This window comes from Kryptolebias marmoratus, linkage group LG15 (assembly GCF_001649575.2).
Source record: "Kryptolebias marmoratus isolate JLee-2015 linkage group LG15, ASM164957v2, whole genome shotgun sequence".
In the NCBI taxonomy this organism is placed as follows: domain Eukaryota; kingdom Metazoa; phylum Chordata; class Actinopteri; order Cyprinodontiformes; family Rivulidae; genus Kryptolebias; species Kryptolebias marmoratus.
The window spans coordinates 9,900,369-9,927,892 of record NC_051444.1 but is presented as its reverse complement, the minus strand read 5'-3'; the positions used below and the strand labels follow the sequence as shown (position 1 = coordinate 9,927,892).

Genomic DNA, 27,524 nt, shown 5'->3' with positions numbered 1-27,524 from the left:
ACAGAGGTAATACCACTCCAACACAGCAGAGGGCGCGACAGGAAGAAAGCGCAGCTCTTTGTCGACGTCTGATTGGTTGATTCATTTTCCGTTGGTGCAGGCGGTTTCTTCGGTTGCTGTCTCTTTACTTTTACAGGTTTAAACAAACAGATTTGCTGTATTTTTTTAACAAACATGGATGAGTCTGCGACACGGTTACTGCAGCGAATCGTTCGACGGACTCCGACTGAGAAGCTAAAAGCAACGTTGGAAAAGTGGGACCGTCTGACCGCAGCGCAGCGACGATCCGTGGATTTCACCGAACCAAAATGGGCGTTGATAGAAAAACTAGTGGACGCTTGTAAGGTTAGCGAAACCTTTTGTCATATACGATATGTTACAAGTTGACTTTCAAACGCAGTGTGTACTGAATTTTAAACATTTCCTTTAGCCATGTAGTGCAAAGTTATGAGTTAAATCACTAAATAACGTATCTGTTGTTGCTGTGGACGTGTCAGTTTTAACACTTATTTTTACTCATAGGAAAATGAATTCAAAATGAAACACATCACAGAACTCGAAATGATACGTAAGTACACATTTTGAGGGGGGTTAAAAAACATTAACAAATAAAAGTACTCCCAGACATTGTCATCCCTGTTTAATTTTAGTTTGCTAACTCTGTTTCTTTGCTACCAGTGTAAAGCTTTAAAGTTTCTAATTAATAAATTTGTTGTAACTATTTCTCACTAAGGAGAAGAAGGTCTGCCAGTTTATCAATTGATGTGTATCATCATTAAACAACAATCTACGTCAGTGTGCTTGGAATTGACCCATTATGTTGGCTAAAAATGGTTGCGTAAAACGCAAAGAAGGCTCATCATTAAAGCAGTCCTCATGAATAAATATAAATACAGTAATTACTGTATTCAGCTGTTTTCCTTGGTCACAAACCTTGTAGAGAGGCATCTGACCTTTTCAAGAGTTCAAAAAAGAGGTTTTGTTCATTAAGACACAAGTTGAGGGTCAGACAGACCATATCAGGAATTAACCTGTGTCAAAAAAAGAAAGTGGCTCATTACCAGCGGTCCAGTGCGTCCTCTCATGTAACTTTGGTTTGATTGTCTTAGTTGTCATCGAGAATCCAAACCAGGGAATGTGGTACACCTTCCAGCTCGTGGACCCTGAAGGTATGTCAGAAAAAGACTGTGCTGTTTTCAAGATGAAACAAATTAATCAATTAACCAGCGGGATAACAAAAAACTGTAAAAATCCTTAGTAAATTTTAAGTGTAGTTTTTGTATATCACTTAATGTGTTTTATATTTTCAGTATAGCCTAATTTATGCAACAGCTTATTTCTGTGTTTATTTTTATGTTTGTTTAAATTTAATTCATGTATTATTATTTTTTTATTTTTTTTCTAGATGATGCTCAGTCTGTGGATCTGCTGCAGTTCCAGGAGCAGTTTAAAAGCCACCTCCGTGAGCTGAAAAGAAATGTAAGCCGGACGGTCCTTTTGGTTTATGCGCCTTCTGAAGGACACCGTGAGCACGTTTGTGTTTTAACGCGATAAAGTCAATGGAAACTATGCGTTTTGCTGTACACGGAAGGTGTCGGTGAAAATCAAGAAGCACACAGATCAAGCTGTTTGGATCCGGATCGCCTGGGGGGACAGCTTCTCACGGCCAAACCACCTGAAACCAACATATGTCGTCCATCAGCTGCAGTCGCCTTACATTTTTGTGAGCAGCCTGACTTCAAAGCTGAAGCCTCTGCTGTTACAGGTGAGGAGAGTTGTTGTTTAGTTCTGTTCTTTTATGTGTAGATGGCAGGAGGCTGCTGTGTGTGTGTGTGTGTGTGCGCGTGTGTGTTGTCTTTCTAAGACAGTGGGGCTTTCGTTGCAGGCCTTGACTTTTTCCACGAGACACCTAGCGATTAAGGATGCTAACCTCAGTGGACGGAAGCTGACTGCCATCAGGGACCTGCTGATGAAGGAATATCAACAAGTCAGTCTTTTCAGTTTATTTTCCTCTCTTAGTTAAAAATGGATTTTTATTTCTCACTATTTTACAGACTGCCGTCACTGTCAAATGTGTGGCTTTGATAAAGACTAAAAGGGTCAACTGCTTTATCCATTTAGGTTCACTGAAAGTTTTATTTTTTGCTTGGATTTAGCCTTTTTTTGTTTTTGTTTTTAATGAAGGTGTTTCCCACGAAGTATCCCAGCCCTCTGGCAGAGAACAATCAAACTCTTTCAAGTATGTTCTGTAAAAATAAAAAAAACCTGAATCTTCTCTTACGTTTGGGTCGTTTCTGGGTTATGACTGACTGTTTGCTTTTGTTGGTGTAGACCTGAACATAGAAAGAGAACACGCTGAAGCTTCAGCAAACAGACACCGGATGGCAGGCGAAGCCTTTGGTGACGGGACGCTGCCTGAGCTGCAGTTTGCCGTCTATAAGGTACACTGAAAACCCGTTAAATACCAGTCAAAGTTGCTGCCCTACTGTACCTTAGGGCAGAACCTAACCGTCCTGTTTTATGTGTCGTGTGATTCTTTCTTCAGATGGAGACAAAGTTTAAAGACCCCACCAATGTGGCCATGACGGAGCGGGACGAACCTTTCAGATGTGTCGTCAAATTTTCAAGCACCAACCTCCTGGAGTCACTCAGGCACTGTGCTGCTTCAGGTGCTGAGAATTGATTAGCTGCAGTCATGAAGGACTCTGGACCTTAAAAATTATTTTATTTGTAGACAGCGTGTGAATTGCTACAGGCAGCTCCGTGATTGCCCACAAGAGGGCGCACGTTCTTCATCCATCTTTTATTCTTAATGAACTATTCATTGTTTAGCTTTTTTATGCCCAGAAGTTGTTTTATTAATTGTGTCATTTAACTTGTATACTTTTCACGAAAAAGAAGTGCTTTTTATTTGTGTTTGCGTTGTTTTAAAACACCATTCAACTTCTCCTTCTCAGGAATAAATAAAAATGTTCTTTTTGAATCAGTGGGAATTGAGATGGGTTTTTTAAGACAAAAAATAGATATATTAGTTCTTTTTTTCTGAACAGTAGTAGCCTGTGTGCTGAAACAGACCTGTAGTTGTGACGTGTTTTTATAAGTCATAAGTTCCACTTCCATCTATGATTGTACTGTTTTAACAGTTAGTTTTCTGTATTTTTTCTGGGTTTTTTAGGACTTGCCTCAACCCCTGTCACACCCTTGCTGTCATCTATTCCTTTAAAAGGAAGGAATTATTTTGTGATCACAGACAACGCTCCTGGTGCCGCCTCACGAGCTCAACAGCCTCAGATCTGATTGACGACTGGCCTCCGACTCCAACAATTCACTGCTCTCCGCTCCCATTTCTAACATTTCCTGTCCAACAATAGTTTAATATATTTTATCAGGGATATTGTTATTGATGGGAAAACGTCATATTAGTCTGGACTGTTTTTGAAAGTATTACTGTTTCATTCAGTCATTTTATTAACTCTTTTATGTGTAATTAATTTCTTTGTGGTGGCTGAATGCCCCTTTTGCAAATAAATCAGCTGCTCAGAGTTTGTATTAAGGTGCTTTCATCGTAGATTTGTCTTTCTATGTTTTCCTGTTTCTTGATTATTTTAATAAAGATTATAGAAGTTTAAAGATTAATGCTTTAAATTTGGTTTTGCCAGGATGTAAACAATGATGGATGATGTGGGGTGCAGCACATGGTGGACGAGCTCAGAACCAGGTCCCCTGTCTTTAAACAAACTAATACATGTTTGTTATTTTACTTTTCACTTTAAAACACTCCAAACCTTTAAAGACTGGTAAACCAGTCCTCCAAAAATAAGTTTCATATTTTATTAGCACCTGTCTTAATGGAGAAGGGACAAAAAAAATAAGATAATCTGAACATCCTGCTGTACTTACTTTGATTTCTTCATTAGCAGAAATAATAAATTTCATAAACAATTAGCACTCATAAACCTAGTGACAAATTATCAGCACTGGAGATGTCTAATTGTTTGGTACAAAATGTACAAACTGCTCAGGATTTAGACCTGCTACATGAAATTTAACAGAAGACAAACTTGATGCATTTAGTCTGAAAAAAGTTACATTGGTAGAATTAGAAATGCTAGTTGGTGTCTGACAATAAAACAACAGGAGCTACAGTGAGCCAAGAAGACGACCCCCAAAGATTCAAAATTAAGTGATAAAGAACAGAAGGTCCCATAGGAGAGCGGAAATAATTATGAGCAGATTAAGGATTGGTCACTGTAACCTGATTAACGTGCTATTTTTATGGGTAAGCATCCCACTTCCCATTATATTCAGTGTCAAGAAGAAAAAAAGAGTGTCCCTTTAAGGCTGTTGAAGAACAGAGATTGTAGTGAACCGATCAAACCAGGAGGGGGCGGTAATACAGCTTGAAACGATGTCCGCTGCCGTTAGGTTACAAAGCAGAAGAAGACGAAGAAGAAGCCTGTCAGTCAGAGCCGAGGGAAGTAATGCCCTCGTTCATTCAACCCTACTGTTTCTGCGGCTTTCAGCCAAACCCAGAAAGGACTGTCAACACAGAAACATGGCCGCCTCCGCGACGAACACAAGTAGTGGAAATAATACGACGAGGGACAGCCTGAGTTGTCGTAGAGAGTCGCTGTCGCAGTGTCAGGAAATAATAAAACCGACCATCCCGGAGCTGACCAAAGAAGTGAGGACGAACATCCTCTGCACGGTGGAGGGATGTGGCAAGATTCTCCCCAACACACCTGCGCTGAACATGCATCTTGTGAAGTCGCACAGAATAAAGGTGAATTACTCGTTACACCCCTCTTCTCCGCGTTCCTTCCAGGGTGCGCGTTACTGCGATGCTAACTTTGGCTAACTCGGCGTGCAGAAACACCCTGAAACTGGAAAACGCAAGTCATCCTGCATCACTTTAGAGTGTTCCTTTGCTAAAACTGTCGTTTTTAGTCGTGAGAGGTTGAACAGTTTACTGTTAACCGGCTAGCTACATCAAAAACTAGCTTCACGTGCTATCAGTTACTCCTCTTTTATCACGTGACTGGCTGGTAAAGCTGTGGTAACTTACAGGTTAATTAGTGTACCAATGTTATTAACATGGCTCCTTTTTGTTTCTGATAAAAGGCAACAATATTAATAACAAAAGAGACATTCAATTGCTATTCTTCAATTCTGCAGCTGTGTCTTTTGATACAATTCTGTCTTTTTTGGTCTATTTGCTTCAGTTTATACAGTCTGTAATCTGTCTGCAAGGTTGCATGCTTCATCTGTTTTTTTTACTGGCTTCAAGAAGTAAATCAATATAAGTTTTGCTTAAACAGGGCCTCATACATAAAATAATGTTTCATATTAACTGCTGCCTTGCACACAGGCCTTCCAGCTAGTGGCTTATTTGAGACCAAATTCTTTAACAAACCCAACTTGTAAAACTAATAATCTGAAGTGATTGTTTCTGCCAACTGTAACAAAATGTTATGTAATGTATTTGACTAACCATCTGACATGTTACCTGTTTTGTCACTTCTGTGGCAAAAATATGACATATTTCTGAGAACAATTTCTATTTCATCAGTGAAGAATTATCAGAAAGATGCGTAACAAGTCAAACATTTTTAAGCCAAGGAACACTGCATCTGTCTTTTCAAGATGCAAAACTGATACTCTTTAATATGCACTATCTTTAAAAAGAGAGAGAGAGAGAGAGAGAGAGGGAGTTTTGCTTTGTTACAGTGGAGGCAATGAAAGTTTTTGGACTGAAGTTTGAACTCGGACCCTGGTTCCTCTGTCCTCGCTGTGGGAGGCTGTAATTCACTGTTTCCCCTTCTTGAATGAAGTTCTTTGCTGACAAAGGCCGTCTTTTGTACTGCAACAGACTAAGCTCTTTGTTTGAAACAGGTGAACGTGAGAATTTGAATTAGCTCGTCGTCAGTGTGGTCGGGGAAGAAGGTTGTTTACGGGCCCAGTGAACTCACTGGTTTTATCAGAAAAAAGCCGATTTAGAACGATGTGCTTTTAAAGATTCAGGTGTAAGCCAAGTCATGTTTAAAGGCATCACGGATGAAAACATTTAGTTAAAAAGACAGACAGGCCCTTCCCCTGTTCTGTGAAATCGCTGTACCCAATGGTAATTATACCCCAGTGCTGATGAAGTTACCAATCTTGGAGGTTCTCACTTGTTCTGAAGTAATAATGGCATCAGGCTGCAAGAGCGTGGTGTTGACCACTACATCTGTTCTGCACACTTTAACACTGTACTACATTGCTGCACATCAGTAGATTATTTACTGATGAGGCATTCACGTTTCTTACCGCTTCTTCCTCCCGGATGAACATGTTTCAGTTTCATTGGCTCGAGCAGTCGGGCACAGACTTCTTTCGGACAACAAATGGGACTGTTTTAGCTTGCTTCTTCGCTGCATCTCAGTCCATAACCTTTAACAGCAAGGAGAAGCAGGGTGCAGAGACCATTACTCTCACTTATCACTGTGTTGTGCCATTTCTCAGAGAGAGAAAAAAAAATGATCTCAGCAATCATTGTTTAAAGGCTGTGGGGCAGCTCTGCCGTTACAAGGACGATGAATCTCAGTTTGCTTTTTCAGCTGCTTGCTGAAGACAAATAATGTAGGCTGCAGATTCTGATCACGTGGTTCTGTAGTGGCAGTTTGCAGCAACATATAATTATTCCAAGATGCATCTGGGAATTGCTAACTTTTTTGATGGAGCAGAGGGTATTTAAATAATTATCTTTAGCCAGTCAAGCGTTGGCTGTTTTTAAAATGTTGCATGCGTGCAAGGCATTCAATGAAGCTGCTGTTTTCTGACAAAGTGTTAATTTAGCATTCTGATAAAAAAGAAAAAAAAATTTTTTTTACTAATGTGATTTGCAAACAGCTAATTCAACACATGAGAGAAGCCGTTACAAAGAGATCTGTTAAATTCCATGTATGTCTAGCACAAAATAAACATATTTTCACTCGGATTAAGAAGAAAACTGCTTTTGAACGTACAGGTTTATAGTTTCCTGCATGATGCTTTTTATAGAGGAGTTATTTTTAGGCTTGTGGTCCTCCCCTCCACTCAAATAAAGGAACATCTTTGTATGAAAAAAACAACATAATGTCTGTTTTATGAAGGGAACACTTAATGGGCTCTGCAGGGTCTGTTGCAGTAGGAAATGTAGTTTATCAGCTAAAATCTACAACACAAAGTAAAAATGTTTATTTTCTAATTCAAGACTTAAACTGACTGAAAAACACTACATTATTAGTTGTGTTAATATAACATTTATATAATTCTTGTTGACTTGTTATTATTGGTAAGAAGACTTTAATGTCCGTGTGTTGTTGTTGTTTTTTATCCTTGCTGTCATGGACGCCTTCAGGACGGTATGGTCAACCCCACAGTCAGAAAGGAGATGAAGGGCTCTCAGAAACTTTACTGCTGTCCCATTGAGGGCTGTCCAAGGGGGCCGAACAGACCGTTCTCCCAGTTCTCACTGGTTAAGCAAGTAAGCATTTTCTTTCTTGAAATGCAGTAATTTATTTACCTGTTTGTACTTTCTAAAAGACCTTTTTTATTTCTGTCTTTAACCGTTTTTGCGAAGCTGAGATGCATTGAAAGACTACAAAGATAAACTTTCTTTAGTGCGCTTGAATGTAAAAGCATCATAAAACCGTGTGACACAATATGACAGTTTTACAAATGTTAAAGCCCCCCTCAGATGGCAGGTTTGGGTAATGATGCAAACAATACTAAATACTGTATTAGCATGTGAAAGTAAAAACCAAAAAGGTACAAAGAACTAATATTACATTGTTCTTTTGTTTCTGTCCTGCCACAAATAACAACATTATTCAGACATCAAAGGGCTGCAAAACAATGAGAAGAAATTTCCACATTTTACAAATTTCTACAATGAAATGTATTTGTGGTGGAATCAAAAGGCAAAAGCAAATCTTATTACTTTACCTTTGAGTCATGGAATCCCATGAAGATTTTCAATCTGTAATACTCATGTAATCTAGTTGTACTTTTAAGCTCTTGTATTCTGAATGCACAATTTAGCTCTAACATTAAATCTGCTTGCCTGATATTTGGTAGGTTTTCTCTAATTTACCAGAATCTTTCAGACTGAGGTCCTCTGACTTTTGGGGTTAGGTCTCCATTGATGCGGTCTGATGATTTACAGTGTGACGGTGCTCAGTCGGATCGGGATCCTGGGATTTTGGTTGAGCTAACTGCTGGGCATGTGCATCAAGCTGTTTCTGAGCTGAGTTTTGCTGCATGGCGGGGCACGTAGGCTAACTAGTGGAGGTTGATACCATCAGGCAGTGCTGTTGCCATGAGAAAGCGCTTACTCAGTTGCAGTGTGTAGGTGGGTGGTATCTGCATGAATGCCAGAATCCAAGGTCCCCCACAAGAACATTACTTATCATTGTTCTTCTTTTCATCTGTCACTGTTTGCCATTTTGAGACTTGGCTCTCTCTATATATATATATTCTTTAAATTTGTATCATTTTAGCACTACATGAAGATGCATGCAGAGAAAAAACACAAGTGCTCCAAATGCAGCAATGGCTACAGTACACAGTGGGACCTGAAGAGGCACATAGAAGACTGTGGGAAGACCTATGAGTGTACGTGTGGCTGCCCCTATGCAAGCAGAGCTGCCTTGCTGTCACATATCTACAGGACAGGCCATGAAATTCCAAAAGAACACAGGCACGTATAGACCAAATGCATGCTTGCATTTTCTTGATGCCAAAACATGGTATTCATTTTTATATTTTTTTTTTTTTTTTGCAGAGTCCCTCCAGTTAAAAAGCGAAAGATGGAAAAACATTTAAGTGATTCTGAAAAAGTCAAGGCTAACGATTCAATTGTTCATCTTCTGCCTGCTACTAAGGAGTTGACAGAATCTGCCCACCCTTCTGATTCGACTGTATGCATCATCGATCCAGCTAACCAAAACTCCAATCCCCATAGGAGTCTTCAGAAGTTGCTCCTTCCGAAGCCCAAGATGGCTTTGGTCAGTGTTCCTGTGATGCAGCTGGCACATCTGCCTGTCCTCCTTCCATCTACAGAAAGTGGGACTCTAAGGACCGTGGTGCTTGCGGTAGACAGCCACGGTTCTGTCAGCACACTTCAGCTCCTGCCACAGACCTCGGGAGCAGCGGTGCCCCAAGTCGATGGGAAAAGTTTGGCTTTCGAAAATGGCGCGCCCACTTCCCGCTCCATCCAGGGTTCCATCAGCACCGGCGTGCAGGTCAGTCAGGACTCTGTGAGTTCAGATGACTCGACCAGCTGCATGACGGGACCACGAGGAAGGAGCACCTCTACCAACATTCAAACGGACAAATCTTTCTTGTCAAAAACGCCCACAGGGGTTGGAGTTGGAGAGGGACTAGGGTTGTGTTCTGTGGGTGAGTCTTCAGTTTCATCCTGCTCCCAAACAGACATCAGTGTGAGTGCCCAAGTCCTCCTGCCAGTTAGTGTTGAAACCCAGACATTCTTCTCCCAAGCCAAATCCACATCATCTGTTGGAGCTCAGACAGACAGCCAAAACCTGAGCCAAATTACTTGCCCCCCCTCATCTGTGCTCCCATACAAAACCAGGCAGACACAGACATACTTTGCCATGCCACAATTAGAGGACAGGGCTCAGGACCAGGCTATTACATGCTCTGATCTGTTTGATAATGAGTCTCTAAGTGTTTCCACGCAGACAGCACCCGATATAAATGACAGCCTCGGTGCTGCAGGAAGAAATATATATGAAGAGTCGAAATCAGTAGGCGCTATGTGTTTTGGTGTGCAGACAAGCGAGCTTGGTGCAAACAACATGGCAGATAACCAGACCCAAACAATGACCTTGTTAAATGACCTTGAAAACATTCTGTCCAGCAGCATGTCAGGTCACCAGGTCCTCACAGAGGCCTCCGCGGGCTGCGGCTCGGGTCCAGGCTCTGTTCAGGAGCAGAACAATGGAATAGACTTTGACTTTGAGGAGTTCCTTAATGCCGTGCACATTCAAACACAGACAGAGGAGAGTGAACTGGGCGTACTGGGTGGGGACACACCACTGGAATCTCTGGACATTCAGACGCAGACGGATTTATTCCTTATGGACGATCTGGACCAAACTGAGGGACAAAGTCGAACCCAAGCCAGTGACCTTGAGCTCTTTGACACTCAGACTCAGACTGACCTCAATTTCCTGCTAAACGCTGGACGTGGCATGCCCTTGAGCATCCTGCGACATTCAAGCTTTTCAATCAGCACGGAGTCGTCAGATACTGAAACACAGACGGATCTCCCTTCATTTGCCTCGGGTCCCTCCTCACACACACATGTAGGTCAAGGTGAGCCTGCAAGGATGCTGAACAGCACCGAAACTCAGACTGTCACGAGCCAGGCAGAAGGCCTGGGACAACTTTTCCTTACCAGCAATGAAACCCAAACTGTCATGGATGACTTCTTGTCAGCAGACCTGGCGTGGAATATGGAGTCACATTTTAGCTCTGTGGAAACCCAGACGTGCGAGGAGCTTTACGCTCTCTTTCAGCAGCCTGACAAACCCAACAGCTGAAAGTCTTAGTGAACCTTTAGCCAACTGGCCATTTGACCATTCCACTGGGGCATAATGTCCAAAAGTGTTTCCAAGTATACATCCTTGACAGTTTTTGCTGCACTTTATTAGCTCAGCGGGCATGATTTATTAGCTCCTGTAAAAGTTTACGTATTTATTTGCACACGGAATAACATTGTATGTGTCTTGTCTGAAATGCCATATGTATATTTTGGTGTAAAATGTTGTTTGGTTCTTATGAGCAGTTAAGTTGTAAAATTGTTTTTAAGCAATTTTAAAAAAAAAAGCTTTTTTGACATATTTGCATCTCAGCTGTACAGTCAACAATATTGTCCAGTTTGTTTACATAAAAAACAAGCATGGGTTGTTTAAGAGGTCAGCAGCACCATCATGGTTGTGCCTGTGCATCTGAACTTTTAAAATATCCATGCATGTTTTTTGTTTTTTTTTTTAAACAAACTTTTAACTCTGAATTAGATTTTGCAACCTTTTGAAGAGGGTGGAAAACATGACCAGCGAGAGTTTTAGTTTTTCCAAACAAAGCCTTTTGGAGTATAACGTTCTTTTGTTCAGAATTGTTAGGATGTTTCTGAACTATACAGATAGACTTACAGTTATGGCACAAGTTTTAAAAAAAAGTTCTAGCACAGCTTTCATTTAAATGTGATTGTGAAGTTTGTTGTTGTAAGAAAAAGAACGTGTCATTTTTTTTTGTTTTGTTTTTTTGCTTCTAGCTGATCAATCCAAGTCAGTAAGCAGGTTTGGCTGTCACTGACTTTTACTTATTTATTAGCTGTGTGTAAAAGTATACTGCAGCAGCAACCTGTGCTGAATGGATCAGCAACGTCATGTCACAATTTAGAATTAGCTCTGTTACTCCATGTCTTCACTGCTTGGTTATCTCATATATAACTTATGAAGACCCTATTTTAACTTTATTTTTCTTTCCCAAGTGGCTAAATTTAACCTTTTTTTTTGTTAAACTGTTGGAACTCTGTTACCTCAAAGGCACTACATAAAAACTGTTTTACAAGGGAACATAGAGCCACAAGCCTTGTTTTTGTTTTGTTGGTGCCTTATTCCAAGTATTAACTTTAGTTCTGGTTTAAATAAGTTGCTGCTTTAAGATCATTATTTTATTTATTCTAGAAAACATTTTAAAAAACAATTAATGAAGAAATGTCACAACCCATTTTGTCCTCCTGTTGCATGTTTACTCTGGTTTGTCCTCGTGTTTTCAACATGGTTGCATGATAAACTGGAGTCTTCCTAGTTGTTTTTCATATTTTCTATGGAAATATTTATGGTCTGTCACATAAAGTGATTGCTATGCATCATATTAATAGAATCTTTTTGATTCCATCTCATTATTTTCATGGACAGGTGGTTTGTTTTTTTGTTAAATATTTGTGAAAACTGAAGAATGTACAGAAAATGACAGTGTGTCCAATATGCTCTGTTTTTGCACCATGTCCAACTAGTTGATGGATATTTCCTCGTCATAAGGTTGTTGTTTTTATTACTCAAATTTATTGCTTTGAGATTTTCACTTCCAGGATTTGTTCAGAAAAGACATTTCTGCTTCCTGCAGGTTTAGAGCAACAGTGAAGGGCCTTCGTTCAGACACAAGTGTGAAAGCTTTGTTGGTCTTAATGTCATTAACGTTACTTTTTACCTCCCTGTGAGAGACCGCATGCACAATATTTGTTAAGCAGAATTTAGTTTCAGTTGCCTGTATGTGTAGAATTAACGGTTGCCTTGATTATTTGTTGGAGCTACATTGCAGAGGTCAATAAAACGCTATAAAGTGTTTGGAATTTTCTTCTTTTTTGGTCATGTATTAAAATATAAACAATGCATTTATTAAGGACAAAATTTTCTGCTTTATGGTTAGGAGTGTACAAAAACTCACAATCCTTTTAATGTTCACAGCTTTGTTCCTTTAGGCTCAAAATAGATGCCAGGAGCTAAATATAAAATGTTTTGTAGTTAACACACTTATTAAATTAGGCATTTTGTCCATTTGTTTTTGACATTGAAACAATACCATTTTTATTTTTTGGTCAAAATTATTTTATTTTTTAAATTACCTGTGATAAAAACCAATAAGTTATATAAAATCTATTGATATCTTCCCAGTTGAAACAGTGTTGCACTTACTGACTGCAGTTTGAAAACTAATATGACTTGTGGTTGGTTTACGATAAACACTGCATAGCCTGGGCTCCATCCTCAATCTCCCAGAGACATCCCATAAAAAAAGCAACTTTATAGAGACGATGAAGTACTGAAGTCTTGGGAGGCATTTAAATTTCAACATCACAGACTGTAAAGCAAGAACACAGCAGCACTTCTTATGAGGTAGTTGCATTGTTGCTAGGGAACAAGAGCAGCGGCAAAACCATTTGTGGGAAGGAGGTCGGTACAAAATAAAGGTCAACCCTAAAGACGTGGAGCTGCACATTTTAATGCTCCCTCTTGTCATTACACACCATAATACAGTCAGCAATTCTTTTACTTCTTTAGCTTTGTAAAGAGTTTTATTTCTCCAACAGATAAGACATCCCTACACCACTGGGCCATTTCAGATTCAGTTAATTTTCTAGAGAGTTTTTAAAGGTCCAATTTTTTTGTTTTGTTTTTCGGTGATTTCATGTACAGTCTGTCCCATCCCTGGTCTTCTAAATCTCACTCTATCCTAATTATTCCTGGTAACTGTCATTTATTACTTGCATAAAAACTAAGACAGCAGCCACTTGTTAAAACTTACTGTAGTATTTTGCTGAAATTAGATGATTGTAAAAGTAATATGGAAGATCAAATGTCTTGGCCAAACTTTTTCATGGAGTATTTATCTTTTCAGAAGCTACAACAGCAAAGAAAAAATGTTGAAGTGAAAGTACTACATCAATCTCTCTTCCATGTTTGTGTTTTATCTTTAAGATTAAATCTATCTGGAGTTCTGATTAGCTCTGTTCACAGATTATAATTTGCACGCCGAAGCTTTGAGGAAGCACGTATTTGAAGAACACTAACCTTTGATATGTACTTAAACATTGAGACACAGCGCTCTGCTGAACACATACTTGAGTAATATCCTGTTGCTAAAAACACCTGATGCATATGAAACAGTTGCAATACAAGTAAGTGTTATTGTCACCAACGGAGCAGGTCAGCAAACAGGAAAAGCAGTTGTGGGGTGTCACAAAATAAACCTTCTTATTACATGAGATCCTGAAAGTTTAGTTTATTGAATGTTGTCATTGTTCATAGTAAACTTCGGCCACATGGAGCTGATGGGACATGGGCAGTCTTTGGCTCAGAACAGGCACCTGGGAGGCAGAGGAGGTCTCACCACAGCTTGTGAGATGCTCCTGCCCATTGAATAGCTCGTGGGGTGCACTGGGTCAGGTGCAGGAGACATAAGTAATTCATTCTTCTTGAGGAGAGAAACACTTAGAGGGAAGAACAAATGAGGGTTGTGTTGATAAGTGTGGTATTTAGAGGTCAGGGCTGCAGAGTAAATGGAAAGGTCCGAGTTTGCCACGGTATCCACTCCTGCCCATCCTGCTGCACTTTTCCTGCGCAACATGAAGAGGTTTTCTTCATCTGGAGCCTTCTTGCCTCTGCAGACATGGCAGCTGACCTTGGGACTGATCGGTGGTGGCTGGATAGGTGGTAAAAATGTGAAGTTCTTAATGGGGACCACTTTATTGGTGGGCTTGTGGCTGTGCCTCTGGGGCTTAGCGTGCCTGCTCTCTGGCATAGAGTATTGTGAGGACAGATGGCAAGGCCTCAAAGGTGTGATTTTAAACGGCCCTTCCTCTGTTTTTTCCTTAAGAAGGAAATGTGTCACGTCTCCCTGCATGGCATTCAAGGCAGGCCATTCCCTTGGACCCCAAGAGTCTATTTGCTCATTCGCTGACACAGATTTCTTACAATTAGACGGGCCAACATGAGACTCCCTCTGCTGCTCTGTGAAGCTGGCTGAGCTGTCAGCTTTGGGATCTATTGAGTCCACACACAAAGGAGTTGGATTCTCCACCTCCTTCTGCTTTGGTTTCCCATGGTTCTTCTGAGTCACGAGTAGGCAGCTCAGTGGAGCGGCTCTGGTCCAGCCCCAAACCTGATGTCAAGCCAAATATAATGTTAAACACAGTAACAGCTTTAGATACCAAGAATAAAAAAACACATAAGAGTAAATTACTTTTTATGCTGATGGTAAATGATGCACTAAGCATGTTAAAGCATAAAAACCACAGGTGTAATTATTAACATAATTAAATTTTAGTAAGCTATGACCAAGGCTTTAGTGTTATAAAAACTGGCCTGCTAGAAAAATCGCTTTATGGAAGAGTTAACTCTAATTTTTCTGCTATATGATGCATTGAAATGTGATAATAAATAGGCCTGAACTGCTCTAACCTAATATCCAAAATTATAATAATGTAAGCATTTTTAAATATAACAGTAAAACAGAGTAAAATGAATTGGCACTTGAAATTTCATGAATAATTCAATATTTCTGTATAGATATGACTTAACTATATGCAGAATTTCAGATAGGTGGTATCCTACTGCACAGGATGAAAATAATGAAAATGTACAACAGGAAGTATCTTAGAAGGTTCACAAATTTCAGTGCACCACTGTAGATATACAGCATTAGTATTTTTCCTGTTATTTTCTAACTTGTCCAACATGTGGTGCGGGCACAACTAACCCAAATAAAGACACGCAGGAGAAAACCTTGCAGTGAGCTGATCCACTTACATCGTCTTCCCAACCAGAGTAACCTTGATACTCATACGCCTCCAGTTCTTTCATGAAGTTCTCCTCACTGATGTCCAGGAGGGCATCGATGTGTCTCCTCGGCGTCTCTTTTGGCGCCGCCGTGTTCTCCTGTGATGACAGCTCCCTGCCCTCTCTGTTCTCGGCTGCCTCATCACCTGCTCGCTGGCTCAACATGCTCTACGCTCAGGTGGTGTTGAACCCTATGAAAGGACAGGCGTTCTTCAGGTGAAGTTTGCTTATAAACAAGGAGGAGGTGAAAGAAAAGAAAAAAAAAGTTTATGAACTTACCAAAATGATTCATTCTGAATCACCGACCATTCACAAAAAAACTGGTAGTAATTCTCCCAGAACAGCAGCGGAGGAGGCAGTGAATGCCTTCAGGGAGCGAGCAGCTGTAACGCCGTCGCCATGGTAACGCTGGAGGCTCGAAGGGGAAGGAGTGACGTCAAGAAAATGGGAGGGTTGCACGAGCGCCTGCTGCAGATACCCCGAGGTTTCTGTGTTGGACAATAAATATGGAAAATACACCGTAGGCTGCTCAAAGTACACGTTAACGACACAGCGACGAAATTAGTGAAATAATAATAATTTGAAAATATAATAATAATAATTACGCACAGCTTGAATGCGCTTTTATTTTTGCCACATCACAGATATATTCTCATATAGGCTATTTGTGAAATGCGCTGAGTTGTGACGTGTGAGCTATGGTGCTTCAATACGTGAGAAAGAGGAAGTTGACCGGCTTATCGGTGAGAAAAGGAGGAAACCATTTTGGTTAGTTGCAACCCTCACTTCTGCACGTAGACTGCAGACACAGAACAGCCAGGAAGGCGGGGTGTGAGGAGGACGACAGGATGCGTTTTCTTCTTCAAAACGCAACTAAAGAAGGTAGTTCTGATTCATCGGTCCTGATGCGAGCGGAGCGTGCGTGTTTACGGTGACCTATCCGCAGCAACAACCTTGCGCTCAGCTGCCGAACAACAACAGCCCGCGTTATTGGTCCAGGGCGAAGGCGTGTCCGTCTCTGACGCAATCGGAGCACCTATCCCGGAGAGAGACACTGCCACCTGAAGGCTCCATGTCCTGACTCGCAGGTCTCGCTTCATCACGACCACCTTCGGCTCCGCAGTGCAGGAGCTGTGGCGTGCTTTCGAGAGCGGGAGTCCGAGCGCCGTGCCGCGGTCATGCTGCCTCCGAAGAACTGCCTGCCGCGGAACTACAGCTGCATAGCCGGGCTGTTCGGGAGCCTGACGGCGGCCAACCCGAGGCTCGAGGACGGCGAGGACCTGGACGTGGTGAACGGCTCCTGCGAGCCCATGGAGAGCCCCGTGGTGGACGAGAGGCCCCGCGGCAGGGAGATTTTCCTCAAGACGCCGCAGAGTCCAAACCTTCGCCGGAGATGCAAGTCGCTCCCCACGCCGTCTGAGAGAGCCAAGTTGGAGATCGCCCGCAGCAGAAGCCCGACCAGCCAGAAGAAGGTCCGCTTCGCCGACTCGCTGGGTCTGGAGCTCATCTCGGTGAAGCATTTCGACGATGCGGACGACCCGGAGGTGCCGGAGCGCATACTGGCGAAATTGCCCAAAGGAACCCTCCATCAACTGAACACCAAGTTCCCCCGGGCTCCGTCCCAGTCTGTGTTCATGGAGCTGCAGTTCACGAACCCGGGCACGCTGCCGGGCTTCGAGCAGAAGGTCCGGGAGGTGAAGGTGCTGCTGGAGACGGTGGAAACAGACGAATTCAGCCTCTCCGGCTTTGTGCGCGTCCTGAACATGGCTTTTGAGAAGAGCGTCTCTTTGCGGTATTCCCTGAACAACTGGATCACATTCATGGACAGTCTGGCCACGTATGTCCCCGACTCGAGCAACGGGGACACCGACAAATTTTGTTTCAAGATTGTTATGCCCACCTACCTTGACAACGGCGGCACGTTGCAGTTCGCGATCAAATACTGCGTGGGGGGGCAGGAGTTCTGGGACAATAACAATGGGAACAACTACAAAGTGCGACGCCATCAGCTGAAGATGTCTCCACCTCGGGAATGGGAAAACGGATGGATTCACTTCATCTGAACATTTGCGCGCACTGGTCCCCGGGTACCTCACTTTTGACTGTAGCCTGTTAAATGTTTGGCTTTTTTTTATTTTTCTGCCACCCTCAGCTGCGACAGAAAATTTCTGACCCATGACATATTTTCAAAAAGGCTTTCCCTTGTTTTCAGAGCGGATCCCAGTCGGCTGGGATGTCGGGGCTCGGGCGCAGCTCGGTGCCTTTTGGGAGAGGAGCTGCGCGCTCGCATTACATAATGTACCACGGGGGGGGGGAGGGCGGGGCAAGGCCGGCCTCTGGCTGNGGGGGGGGGGAGCGCGGGGCAATGCCTGCTTCTGGCTTCCAGCACTCATTTCAGGAGAGGTTGTACAAATTCAGTTGATGGCGTGGTGTGTTTCTCCAAATGTCACATTGTTTTGCATGTGCGCATTCACGTTGATTTCTTTGGATGCAGAGGGCGTCGCTGTTTATCTACGTTCATGGTCCTCCAGTGATTTCCTTTCACTCAGAGGGAAACACATAGCTACAACCTGAAGCAAAAGACATAAATTTAAAATAAATAATATAATATAATATATATATATATATTATAAGAACTATAATTAAAACGAATATTTTATATACAGAAGGAGTATATTTCCTAAGTGATTACATTTAAATGCCTTATTCTAAGCCATTATGTAGGAAGTGATTCTTTTTATTTTTTATTCGAACACAATAAATAAAAACATTGGCTCACCATCAGTAAGCTTACATTTGAAAATGCTTAAATAAGAACAGCTTACATTGTCAAAAACAACAACAGCAAAATGCCTTTATGTTCCACGTTCGCTGCTGTCCTACCCTTGCAGATTTCCTGCAGCAGAAATTGGAAAAACAAAACCCATGCTGTTCACGTTCAAGAGGAGAAACAAAACATGGGGCCGCGTAAATCCATGTAACCCTAAAACTGTAAGCGCTGTGTTCGTAAAGAATGGAAGAATGGGAGTCATCACATGTGCAATGCCTTGAGATTTGTTGTTTTCCACTGACTGAACTCCCTAGCTAATTGAAAAGTTAGGTTTACCTCACATTACTTTGTGAACTTTTTCTCGTTCAGGTCTATTGTAATAGAAGAGGCTATCTATACTATTATTTTTTACATTTAAACAAAAGTCTATTATTGATTATAAAGAAAGCTTATTAAATTTATTATAGGCTCCTATTTGCACTGAGTAACTATTTTTCACAGAGCAGATCTGTCTATAGACAAAGTAGCTATTACAGATGACTGTTTAAACAGCTTCTGCTGATCAAGAGGTACTCGATAGTCATCACTTTGTGTCTACTGTGCTGCTCTTTGCACTCCAAACACATGACCAAAAACATGAGCAACCCTGCTGACTGAAAAAGGACTATTCCTTTGGTGCAATTTTTTCCCCGGTTCTTCATTGTCATCCTGTAGCCACAGACTGCACTTTGAAGAATCTGCTCCGTTTCATTGTGCACACGCTTTGTTTTTACAATGACAAAAATTGTAGGTTTACTTGAATGTAAATATTCATCTTGCTTTCTCACCCCTGCTCATAACGTCAGCGTTGGAGAGCAGGTCGAAGACTGAGACGTCAGGAAGTTGAGGAACAGGCAGCCTGCTTTTAATTCCAGCGCTCTTGTCTGTAAATCAGAGCGTAACCTTTGCCTTTGTTTACATCAGCATGGCCTCAGAGGGATGCTTTCCATTGAATGAGACTGGTATGTGGATGGAGACTATTCCTGTAAACCACTTAGGTTTTGGAGCGGTTCCATGGTGAATCCATCAGAGGCGTTTGTCTACAGCTTTGGCATGTGTCAGAGAAGTACAAGGCTCGAGCCGATAGTTGCAGTTGATGAGTTGATAAAGTTTTATATCTGCTAACACAAAGCTGTTGTTTTTTTAATGTAAAGAACATTTGTCTCATCTGCTTATTCAAATGATTTCAGATGTAAAACATGGCAACGCTTGTTGTATGGTTTTTCCAGTTTTGTGTCGTTTGTAAATAGGTGGATATTCCATTTTGTCTGCCAAAAGTGATAGTTCCGATCTTTTGAAGTGGGATTCTGTGGAAAGGTTATAAAAAGTGTTTCACCTGTTGCACATAGCTCTGAATGGCCTCAGTTTGGAGAAACTGTATTTAATGACTGATTGACGAGGTAGAAGGTGGTCTGATCGGGGCAGGAATCAAGGTGTTGGTAACACCCAGGTCAAAGATCTTATAGCATTTCATGCCAATACTACTTTGTAAACATTTACACGGAAGCTAATTTCACATTGCACTGTTATTTAAACAAAATATTATGGTTGTTTGCAAGCACAAATAGCAGCAACAGCAGCTGGCTGTCGCACTTCCTGTGGAAAAATCACAATATTTTTGTTATAATGATCGTGTAATGCAAAATTGTTGGCTATGTAAAGTCCTATAAAACAGCATTCACGTGAGCCACTATAAAATCTTTGAAATTGGAGTTATTGTAAGATGACAGCAAACCACTTTGGTCTTGGCTCTGCTCGGACTAGCCATTAGCTCATCAGTCTGGTCAGAATTAAACTCTGTTTCTCCAAACTGACATCGTTCAATGAGCTTTCTATCTTAGTTCAATTCTATATTCTTCCACAGAACCCCACTCCTAAAACTCTGAACTGTTTCTTTAAGTCAAAATCTTGGTTCAGGTATAAGTGCAGTGCATTACCAGAAAGCATTTATTTTAATAAATGTGCATAGAAAAGGTTCCTCCAATACTAAATAATCCATGTAAACAAAGTGGGATTTTTAGACGGACTATTTTAGAGTAGAAACATTGTGTTGGGGTCTCTTGACGCAAATACCAGAGTGTAATTCTAATAAATATGTAGAGAGGAATAGACATGGTCAGTCGTGCTGTTGTTATCAGTGCATAATCATAAAGAAATTAAAGGGCCTGTGCTTTGATTAAAGTTCCATCTGTGTGCATAAAATACTTTGCATCAGAACACACTGATATGTAGATATGTATGTAAATGTGTCAATGTTTCATTCTGAATGTCTTCCTGTAACTGTTCCGTGTTTCGTGTATTTTAAAGCGTTTGAAAGCGGTAGTGATGTAAATGGTTAAAGGTTGTTTTCTTATCATCTTGTAAAGCTACATTAGTCTTTAAAATCATTCATCACGAGGCTAATGTAAAAGATAGGACAAGCTATATTATTTAGTTTTAAAGTGTTTTGCTAAAATTAGGATATGCCTTTTTTGTTTTGTTTTTTTATCCTGAAATGGGCAACGGAAAGTGAGAACAGTGCATCTGAACACTCACTGTTTTGGTCTCCGCTGCAGACTGAGAGTTCATTTCAGGACACGGCAGAGAAGTAGGAGGTGCCGAGTGAGGAATGACGTAAGCTTAGAGCATGTGAATTCCGGATAATATTGAGCGGCATATCAGGGCAAAATAAGCAACTTGAGACACATTTCTGTGTTTATTAGCTTTTTGCATGAATGACTTCTGATTGTAATTGATACCGAGCAGTTTCAGAAAGCAGGGCTGGTGCAATGAGAGGAGGATAAGAGGTGGGATTTATTTTCTGCAGGCTTCTGCTGTGAATAGTTTCTGGAAAAATTGTTTTCCATCCTTTGGCACATCGTACTGCTGTTGTCTGTCTGTACAGAAAGCTCATTTGACTCATTTATGATTATTTGATGACGCTGGTGTTTTTTTGTTTTTCCTCTTAGTTTTCTTTCTTTCATTTTTTTTCAATGTTTTTTGTTGTAACACTTGCACTGTGAGCTGTCTGTTTTGTGTCCTTTTTCTTTTTGTGAATAATGCCCATATTTGCACGTACAGCTGGCTCATACCATCGTTTTTATGTTTAGATTTCAAATGTAACTGATAATTTGTTTAAAAATACTGCTCAATAAAATAATTTATGATGAAAATCAGGCATTCTGTTCCTTAAGATTGCAACCATTAGGTGCAGTGAGTGGTTTTGTGTGGGTGTAGTGATGTGCATGTGTGAACGCTCAACTTCTCTTGCTATTGGTCAGTCAGGCATTTTATTTTTAAAGACCTCCTGCTCATCGCCATTGGTGAAGCAGATCACTGCAGTGGGCTGCAGCCGCCGCCATTCTAAGGCTGCCTGAGGACATGCCCTTGAATTGATTGCTGCCTGACACCGCTCCTCCTCTGTTTATGAAGGCAGGGATCAGATGGAAAAGGCGCTGCAAGAGATGAGAAACAGAAACAATACAAATTTGAAGAAAATATGACTATTTTGGCTTACGTGGTTTTAGAAAACTTTTGTTTTCAAAGACAAATAGTGCATTTATTTACCTGTAGACAGAGTGAATGCAGATAACATACAGTAATTGTCCTATAAAGATTATCTGCACTGACAGATGATAACAGGTTGGCAGACTGGTTGTTTTAAAGTTCACCTTAGATGGTCTATATTGTAATTAATATGTCCTTCTGCTCTCAAACACACTGTGCTTCTTACCATGCATTCGCTCTCCTTATATGCAGCAACTTTCTCCTATACAGTCACACACTAATGAGCATATTGGGGGGAATGTGGGGCTCATTGTCTTTTCCAAGGACACGTTGACGTGTGGATGGATGGGAATCGAAGTGCTGAACTTGCAGGAGGAAGACATATAATGCCTCATACAACGAATATGAAGGGATGTAATGTGAGACATTCAAATATCCCAATATTTTAAATCCCTGCAGATAAAATTTACTGTGGTATGGTCCTTTTTTTCCTGTCACTTGGACTGCTTAGGTCATGAAGTATTTGAGAAATAGCAAAAATCACTCATTTAAGTCTTATTTATTTCCAACAATGACAAAACATTTCTTTGATTATGTCAGCATAACTGTAAACTCATTGGTATATAATTAAATGAGGCCATGGATTTTTGAGTTTATTATCAGAGTCTTCTTTTATTTTTCAAATTTGTAAAGGTGATAAGGTGATTTTTTTTCTTACATTATGTTTAGATCATGTGGTCACCATGATAATTCTGAACTCTCAGTTCATGGTCAGGGAGTGATGTTAAAAAAACGAGTCGAGTTTGTTTTAAATAACAGTGTTGGTTTTGTTTTTTTTCTGACAATTTGGAGATGTTCTGTGTACCAGCCGAATGCTTTCAGCGAGCAGCAAATGCGAATCCATATGGCCAGTCAATGAAAACCTGCTGTGAGACTAATTTGATTCTATGATTAGAGGTACTCAGCAGCTTGCTTCATGTGGAAAAATCACATATCCCCTCTAGAATAATGATAAAGGAAGAGCCGTTAAGCTTCTCTGAGAAGTGAAGCAGGAAATTAAGACATGGTCAGTTTGATTTGATTGGATTGTAACTCATTTGTCTCTTTCTTGAATTTATTTAACTCTGGAATATGTTACTATGAATCAATCAATCCAGAGACAAGTTGCCTTTTATTGTTTTGACAATGGATGCAGTCACATGTATTAAAACGTATCTTTGCTTCAGCAGAGTACTTTTCTGCAGTTGGCCAGCTGCAGTGATCGTGCAACAACTGTCGTGACATATACAGTAGCAGCAGCTGCTTACATAAGTGCTGTGTTCATGTGATGTTGCTGCTTTGATCCTTCTCTCCCTCAGGCCTCTGGCAATGTTAGACCTCAGCCGCAAACCCAGGGTCATTTTTATACGGCCTGCCTAGCTTCTCTCACCTCACCCAGAGTGTCTTCCAGCTCAAATACCTAAAGGAAGCCGTGTCAGAGTACACAAACAAGTTTTATAGTTTCCTTTTACATAATTTATGTAGCTCATTCCGACAAGTGGCGTACCACAAGATGCTGATTCAGGAGCAGCAGCAGCAGCCTGGGCTGCAGTGTTGGGTCAAGCTATAACCTGGTCTCGGTGAGCAGGGGGTCTGAATAATTGATTTTGTAAATGATCTTTTACAGCTGTGGAAAATTCATTATGTTGTTTGTGAGTCGCCACATTGGTTTCCTTGAAACCGTGCATCAGCAACATTACTTAAAGTCCTTCACAAAGAGGGAAAAGCCCTTATGTACAGTACAATGCAACTTTATTTATAAAGCACTTTAAAAGCAAGGCAGTTGGCCAAAGTGCTGTACGCTGATAAAAGAACAGAGTACACCACAAGAGTTCAAAGCACATAAATGGTCAAAACCAAATAAAAAAAACAATAAAACCAATTAAAACATAATAAATAAATAAAAAATCTCAATAAAAACCAACATCTCAAACTGAGTTAAAACCCAAAGAGAAAAAAATGTGTTTGAAGAGAGGATTTTAAAAACAGGAAGTAAGTCGGCCTGCTTGATGTGCAAAGACAGCTCGTTCCACAGTTTGGGGGCAGCAGCTGAAAACGCTCGGGCAGCTCTCAACCTCCTGTCAGACTTTGGGACCACCAAGAGTTAAATTTAAAACATTTAAAAACAAACAAAATAACTTTAAATTCAATCTGGAAATAATATCTAATAAGTTCTAAGACTTTTCCATTAGTTTTTCTAGATTTTTCTCAAACCTCTTGTCAGTTATTCCAAAACACAGTATGTATCATTGTAATGAAAAAAAAAAAAAAATATATATATATATATATATATATATATATATGCCAAAAGAAACTGTTTCCTCTGCTAAAGCTACACATACATTATAAATCTTACAATAACAGATGATATTAGGATGTTTTCTCCCATTTTCTGACGTCGTTTAAAGCTCTGGGGGGCCTATCCGCAAACTTAAAAAAGAGTTTGTTTATCAGAAGGAAACTTGGCTGGTTTCACTACACACCATATTTGGACATGTTACAGGAAATAAGATGGAGAGGCATGTTAGGAAATAGTTTCTCAGCAAAACAATGGCCCCAAGCCACATCAGCATGCCAAACTTTAGCCAGTTTTTGCACGTTTCTGTAGGACTATTTGATATGACGCCGTCCGTCTTTGGAGGCACTTATTGAAGTCGTTGCATTGACACACAAGATGTAGGTGCAATTTGATAGAAGAGAAATACAGACGGGTTACATTTATAAACACGTTTTACATTATTTGTGTGTGGCTCATGGGAGGAAATGAGGGGGGGCTGGGATGAAGAGGGTAAACATACCTCTATCAAAATGGAGGTGCAAGTCTTCAACCCATTTCGGTGTTTATTTATAGCTTGAGCAATTCCAACACATTTCCTTTTTCAGTTATGTAAAATATCCCAGGTTTGGAATGACTCCCTTTGGTTCTTGCTTTCTCCGCAGCCAACAGTCAGGAGCAGATTTAGAGCTGAGGAAAGATCAGTTTGTGCCCTTTAAGGAAAGAAAAGTCTGCAGAAGTATGTTACCTTGCTAGATGAAAAAAAAAAAGATTTTTATGTTTTAACTTATTTTATTTATTTATCTGTATAATTTGATTTAAGTGTTTATAATGCACCTTGCCGTGGCTCAAAAGTCTATTTATTTTGCTTTCCATTTTCTACTGTTTTTTTTTTTTTTTTGTAGCACTAAAACAACAGGATTTTAGTATCTGTTCAGTTTATGTGGTATTTGCTGATGTTTGCCTGTAAAACAAACCCATTATCTGCTCCTCTCTTCTCTTTTTCTGCCTTCTGTCCCCTCTTAACTCAACCCTCTCTTCTGCCCTTCTGGGCTCTCCGGCTGTTCCAATAACTCAATGAACATTCAGATTACTGCAGACGCAGTGAATTCTTGCACTGACAACAGAGACGTACTACAGGCCAGAGGCACACATAAATATTCTTTTGATCCAGACCATTTCCACCCACTTAAGAGCAAATTTCAAAGGAGCTAGACAGACAGATAGAGAACCTTAGAGCAACAAACAGGTAAAAGAAAGAAAGAAAAAAAACATTCAAGGGAATTAATGGGAATGCACTCAGAAAGCCTCATGTGTTTAGAGGAGATAATTTATCAGGTTCAAGCTGACAGGTCTGTCATTGCCACTTTAAAAATGCTTTTGCTATCAAACTGAGATAAGTTACTTACTGAGGGCACTGAAAGGATATATTTCTTTCGTGAATATTTCTGACACTTACTCAGTGATAGTTGGCATCAGCAGTTGTTTTGACGTTTTTAATCATATGTTGTGTGAATTGTAGCCTGGAGTTGTGCAATTTAACTAATTTTTTTTTTACAACAACCATACAGATCGGCACACGTAGGCAGCTGGCACACAGTATTACAGCTTCCAGCCATCCATTCCTTTTGGCAGATTTGAGGCTTACCCTGAACAGGCCTCCAGTCCAGGACCAACACAGAGACACATGCGAACGCCACACAAATAAGAGCTGAGGAGAAATTCAAACCCAGGTCCTTTTCGCCGTGAGGCAACAGTTCTCTCAATACTTGGTTATTTTTTTCACCTTCTGTTATTTTCTAACCTTCTGCTGTGAAAATGTTGTTGAAATGCCTTCCTCAGGGTGGCAAGAAGAACATTTATCATGAAGGGGCGCTTATGTTGACATCAGAGCTGGTATATGGCTTGCAATCTAATTTGTCCCTGAAGTGTTGAATGGGATCGATGCAAAGGCTCTGCAAAGGGCAGTAAACCCAATCTGAGACAAACCAAGAAACAACGATTTTGATTGACTGTGTAATTTAAATACGTGTTTTTCCTTGAAAGTGGGGAACTATCTGTATTTTCTAATATAACATTTCTGTACTTTAGACCATGTATTTTGGGTGTGTGAAGTCACTACAATCTCAAAGGCTATAAAACAACACAACCTGTACACTTAGTTCAGAGTCCACTGAGTTTAAAGTAAACCAAACCGATTTTTCAAGGAGAAAATATGTGAAACTTCGACCTCAGACTGGAATTATCCGGCTTTTCCCATCTATATTTTCTACCAACCTTAACTTCAAACCATGCTGCAGTGATTTTATTCTAAAGTAAACACTCAGAACTCTGTTTCTCCCGCTTTTATCTAGCACTCAGTCTTATGTCTAGTAAATGACCAACTATAGTCTTTAATCCTGCTCTGATTTGTCTAATGTTTTTAACCCAAATATAAAAGCTAAGCTAATTTTGCTGGTTTTATTAATTTTATTTATTTCCAAGCCAAAATTTAGAAATTCATATTTCTATTTGTCATTTAATACAGCAATAGAGCAACAATGTTGACACGAGAATCAACAATAAACATTATTTAAAATGGGCTTTTAGAACCAACAGTTCTTATATAACAAAAAATACTGTAATAAGTAAAATACTGAGAAGGACATTCTTAACAATAGTCAATAGTGCTTCAAAGAATGCCTGCTGTGTCTGTAACAGGAGCCAAAGATGGAGGGATTTTTCGAGCTGTTATTGGATGTGGGGTGACTTTAGTAGCTTATCTCTGCCTCCTCACCGCTGTCAGCCCCTGTGGGAATGCCACAGGCACTTTGTCACAGGGAGTGATGTCACTGCCACCCAACCCTCATTTTAAAAAAAAACAAAAAACCCCTGTCTGCGTTCAGAAGCAGGAGCCGACGCGTGCGTGACTCAGCAAAAACGTGACCACTGTCAGTGCAGATCTTTGTCAGGGGGAGTCTCTCCTCGCAGAGGGGTGTTAGGGATTTGAGCTGCACGCAGCAGCATCCATGCACGAATATGTATATACAGGGATTTTATGTACATATTCAGACTTTTCTCTGTGTGAGAGCAATGTGTGTATATTTAGGCTGCCCTCTGCCCATGGGTTTGTCTTTGGTAACTTGATTCCTATCATTTTCCCCCTTGCTGCCGCCTCTCAGTTGCCCTGTTGCCTTTGGGTACAGAGGACTCACAACAGCTCTCATGAAATAGTGATGTTGTTTCACTCTCACACACCTATCTGTTTATCTGGTTTCCATCTTAAAGCACTCCCTTTGCTCTTTCCCAGTCTCTCCTACAGGCATGAGCAGGTCACATGGAGCAATGTGTGACTGGACTTGTTGCCATCTTCTTTCACAACAAAGGCAAGCAGCTAGATTTTGGATATTTTAGTTTTATGCAATACCGAGATTCTGGACAGTGCTACAATGCACAAGAGGGGAAATAATTTCAGTATAATTTAGTATAAAATATTGTTTTGATAAAAAATTCTTAGCTAAGCTGGTGATACAAACTACACACTGAG

The 27,524-nt window shown here is 40.6% G+C and overlaps 4 protein-coding genes across 5 annotated transcripts; 3 read left to right on the top strand and 1 right to left on the bottom strand.

The window, feature by feature from the left end:
* The first annotated feature begins 65 nt into the window (after positions 1 to 65).
* On the top strand, positions 66 to 3,630 carry cenpn (centromere protein N). The gene is made up of 10 exons (XM_017441495.3): positions 66 to 345; positions 523 to 568; positions 1,110 to 1,169; positions 1,406 to 1,479; positions 1,592 to 1,765; positions 1,886 to 1,987; positions 2,185 to 2,239; positions 2,332 to 2,441; positions 2,546 to 2,669; positions 3,176 to 3,630. Exons 1-10 carry the CDS (start codon positions 175 to 177, stop codon positions 3,295 to 3,297), a joined length of 1,038 nt encoding a protein of 345 aa, XP_017296984.1. The 5' UTR covers positions 66 to 174; the 3' UTR covers positions 3,298 to 3,630.
* Positions 3,631 to 4,414: 784 nt separating this feature from the next.
* atmin (ATM interactor) lies at positions 4,415 to 12,396 on the top strand. Its single transcript, XM_017440690.3, has 4 exons — positions 4,415 to 4,783; positions 7,379 to 7,504; positions 8,520 to 8,719; positions 8,804 to 12,396. Exons 1-4 carry the CDS (start codon positions 4,556 to 4,558, stop codon positions 10,584 to 10,586), a joined length of 2,337 nt encoding a protein of 778 aa, XP_017296179.1. The 5' UTR covers positions 4,415 to 4,555; the 3' UTR covers positions 10,587 to 12,396.
* Positions 12,397 to 12,499: 103 nt separating this feature from the next.
* On the bottom strand, positions 12,500 to 17,423 carry si:ch73-103b9.2 (uncharacterized protein LOC100150067 homolog). Of its 2 annotated transcripts, none has more exons than XM_037979823.1 (4): positions 17,294 to 17,423; positions 15,669 to 15,877; positions 15,360 to 15,580; positions 12,500 to 14,712 (listed from the first exon to the last, which is right to left on the bottom strand). In XM_037979823.1, exons 3-4 carry the CDS (start codon positions 15,552 to 15,554, stop codon positions 13,906 to 13,908), a joined length of 1,002 nt encoding a protein of 333 aa, XP_037835751.1. In that variant the 5' UTR covers positions 15,555 to 15,580; positions 15,669 to 15,877; positions 17,294 to 17,423; the 3' UTR covers positions 12,500 to 13,905. The 2 variants fall into 2 exon arrangements, with proteins under 2 accessions (XP_037835751.1, XP_037835750.1); XM_037979822.1 differs by lacking the exon at positions 17,294 to 17,423 and adding an exon at positions 15,999 to 16,114.
* LOC108250634 (protein phosphatase 1 regulatory subunit 3E) lies at positions 16,264 to 17,486 on the top strand. The gene has a single exon (XM_017440614.3). It carries the CDS (start codon positions 16,568 to 16,570, stop codon positions 17,450 to 17,452), a length of 885 nt encoding a protein of 294 aa, XP_017296103.1. The 5' UTR covers positions 16,264 to 16,567; the 3' UTR covers positions 17,453 to 17,486.
* Positions 17,487 to 27,524: the final 10,038 nt, after the last annotated feature.

Excerpts from the sequence above, each read along its gene's own strand:
- cenpn (XM_017441495.3), top strand. The coding sequence starts at position 175 with ATGGATGAGTCTGCGACACGGTTACTGCAGCGAATCGTTCGACGGACT. Across the intron at positions 1,988-2,184 it reads TGATGAAGGAATATCAACAA|GTGTTTCCCACGAAGTATCC; the intron begins GTCAGTCTTTTC and ends TTTTTAATGAAG. Across the intron at positions 2,442-2,545 it reads TGCAGTTTGCCGTCTATAAG|ATGGAGACAAAGTTTAAAGA; the intron begins GTACACTGAAAA and ends TTCTTTCTTCAG.
- atmin (XM_017440690.3), top strand. The coding sequence starts at position 4,556 with ATGGCCGCCTCCGCGACGAACACAAGTAGTGGAAATAATACGACGAGG. Across the intron at positions 4,784-7,378 it reads TGAAGTCGCACAGAATAAAG|GACGGTATGGTCAACCCCAC; the intron begins GTGAATTACTCG and ends GGACGCCTTCAG. Across the intron at positions 8,720-8,803 it reads GAAATTCCAAAAGAACACAG|AGTCCCTCCAGTTAAAAAGC; the intron begins GCACGTATAGAC and ends TTTTTTTTGCAG.
- si:ch73-103b9.2 (XM_037979823.1), bottom strand. The coding sequence starts at position 15,554 with ATGTTGAGCCAGCGAGCAGGTGATGAGGCAGCCGAGAACAGAGAGGGC. Across the intron at positions 14,713-15,359 it reads ACTCTGGTTGGGAAGACGAT|GTTTGGGGCTGGACCAGAGC; the intron begins GTAAGTGGATCA and ends GCTTGACATCAG.
- LOC108250634 (XM_017440614.3), top strand. The coding sequence starts at position 16,568 with ATGCTGCCTCCGAAGAACTGCCTGCCGCGGAACTACAGCTGCATAGCC.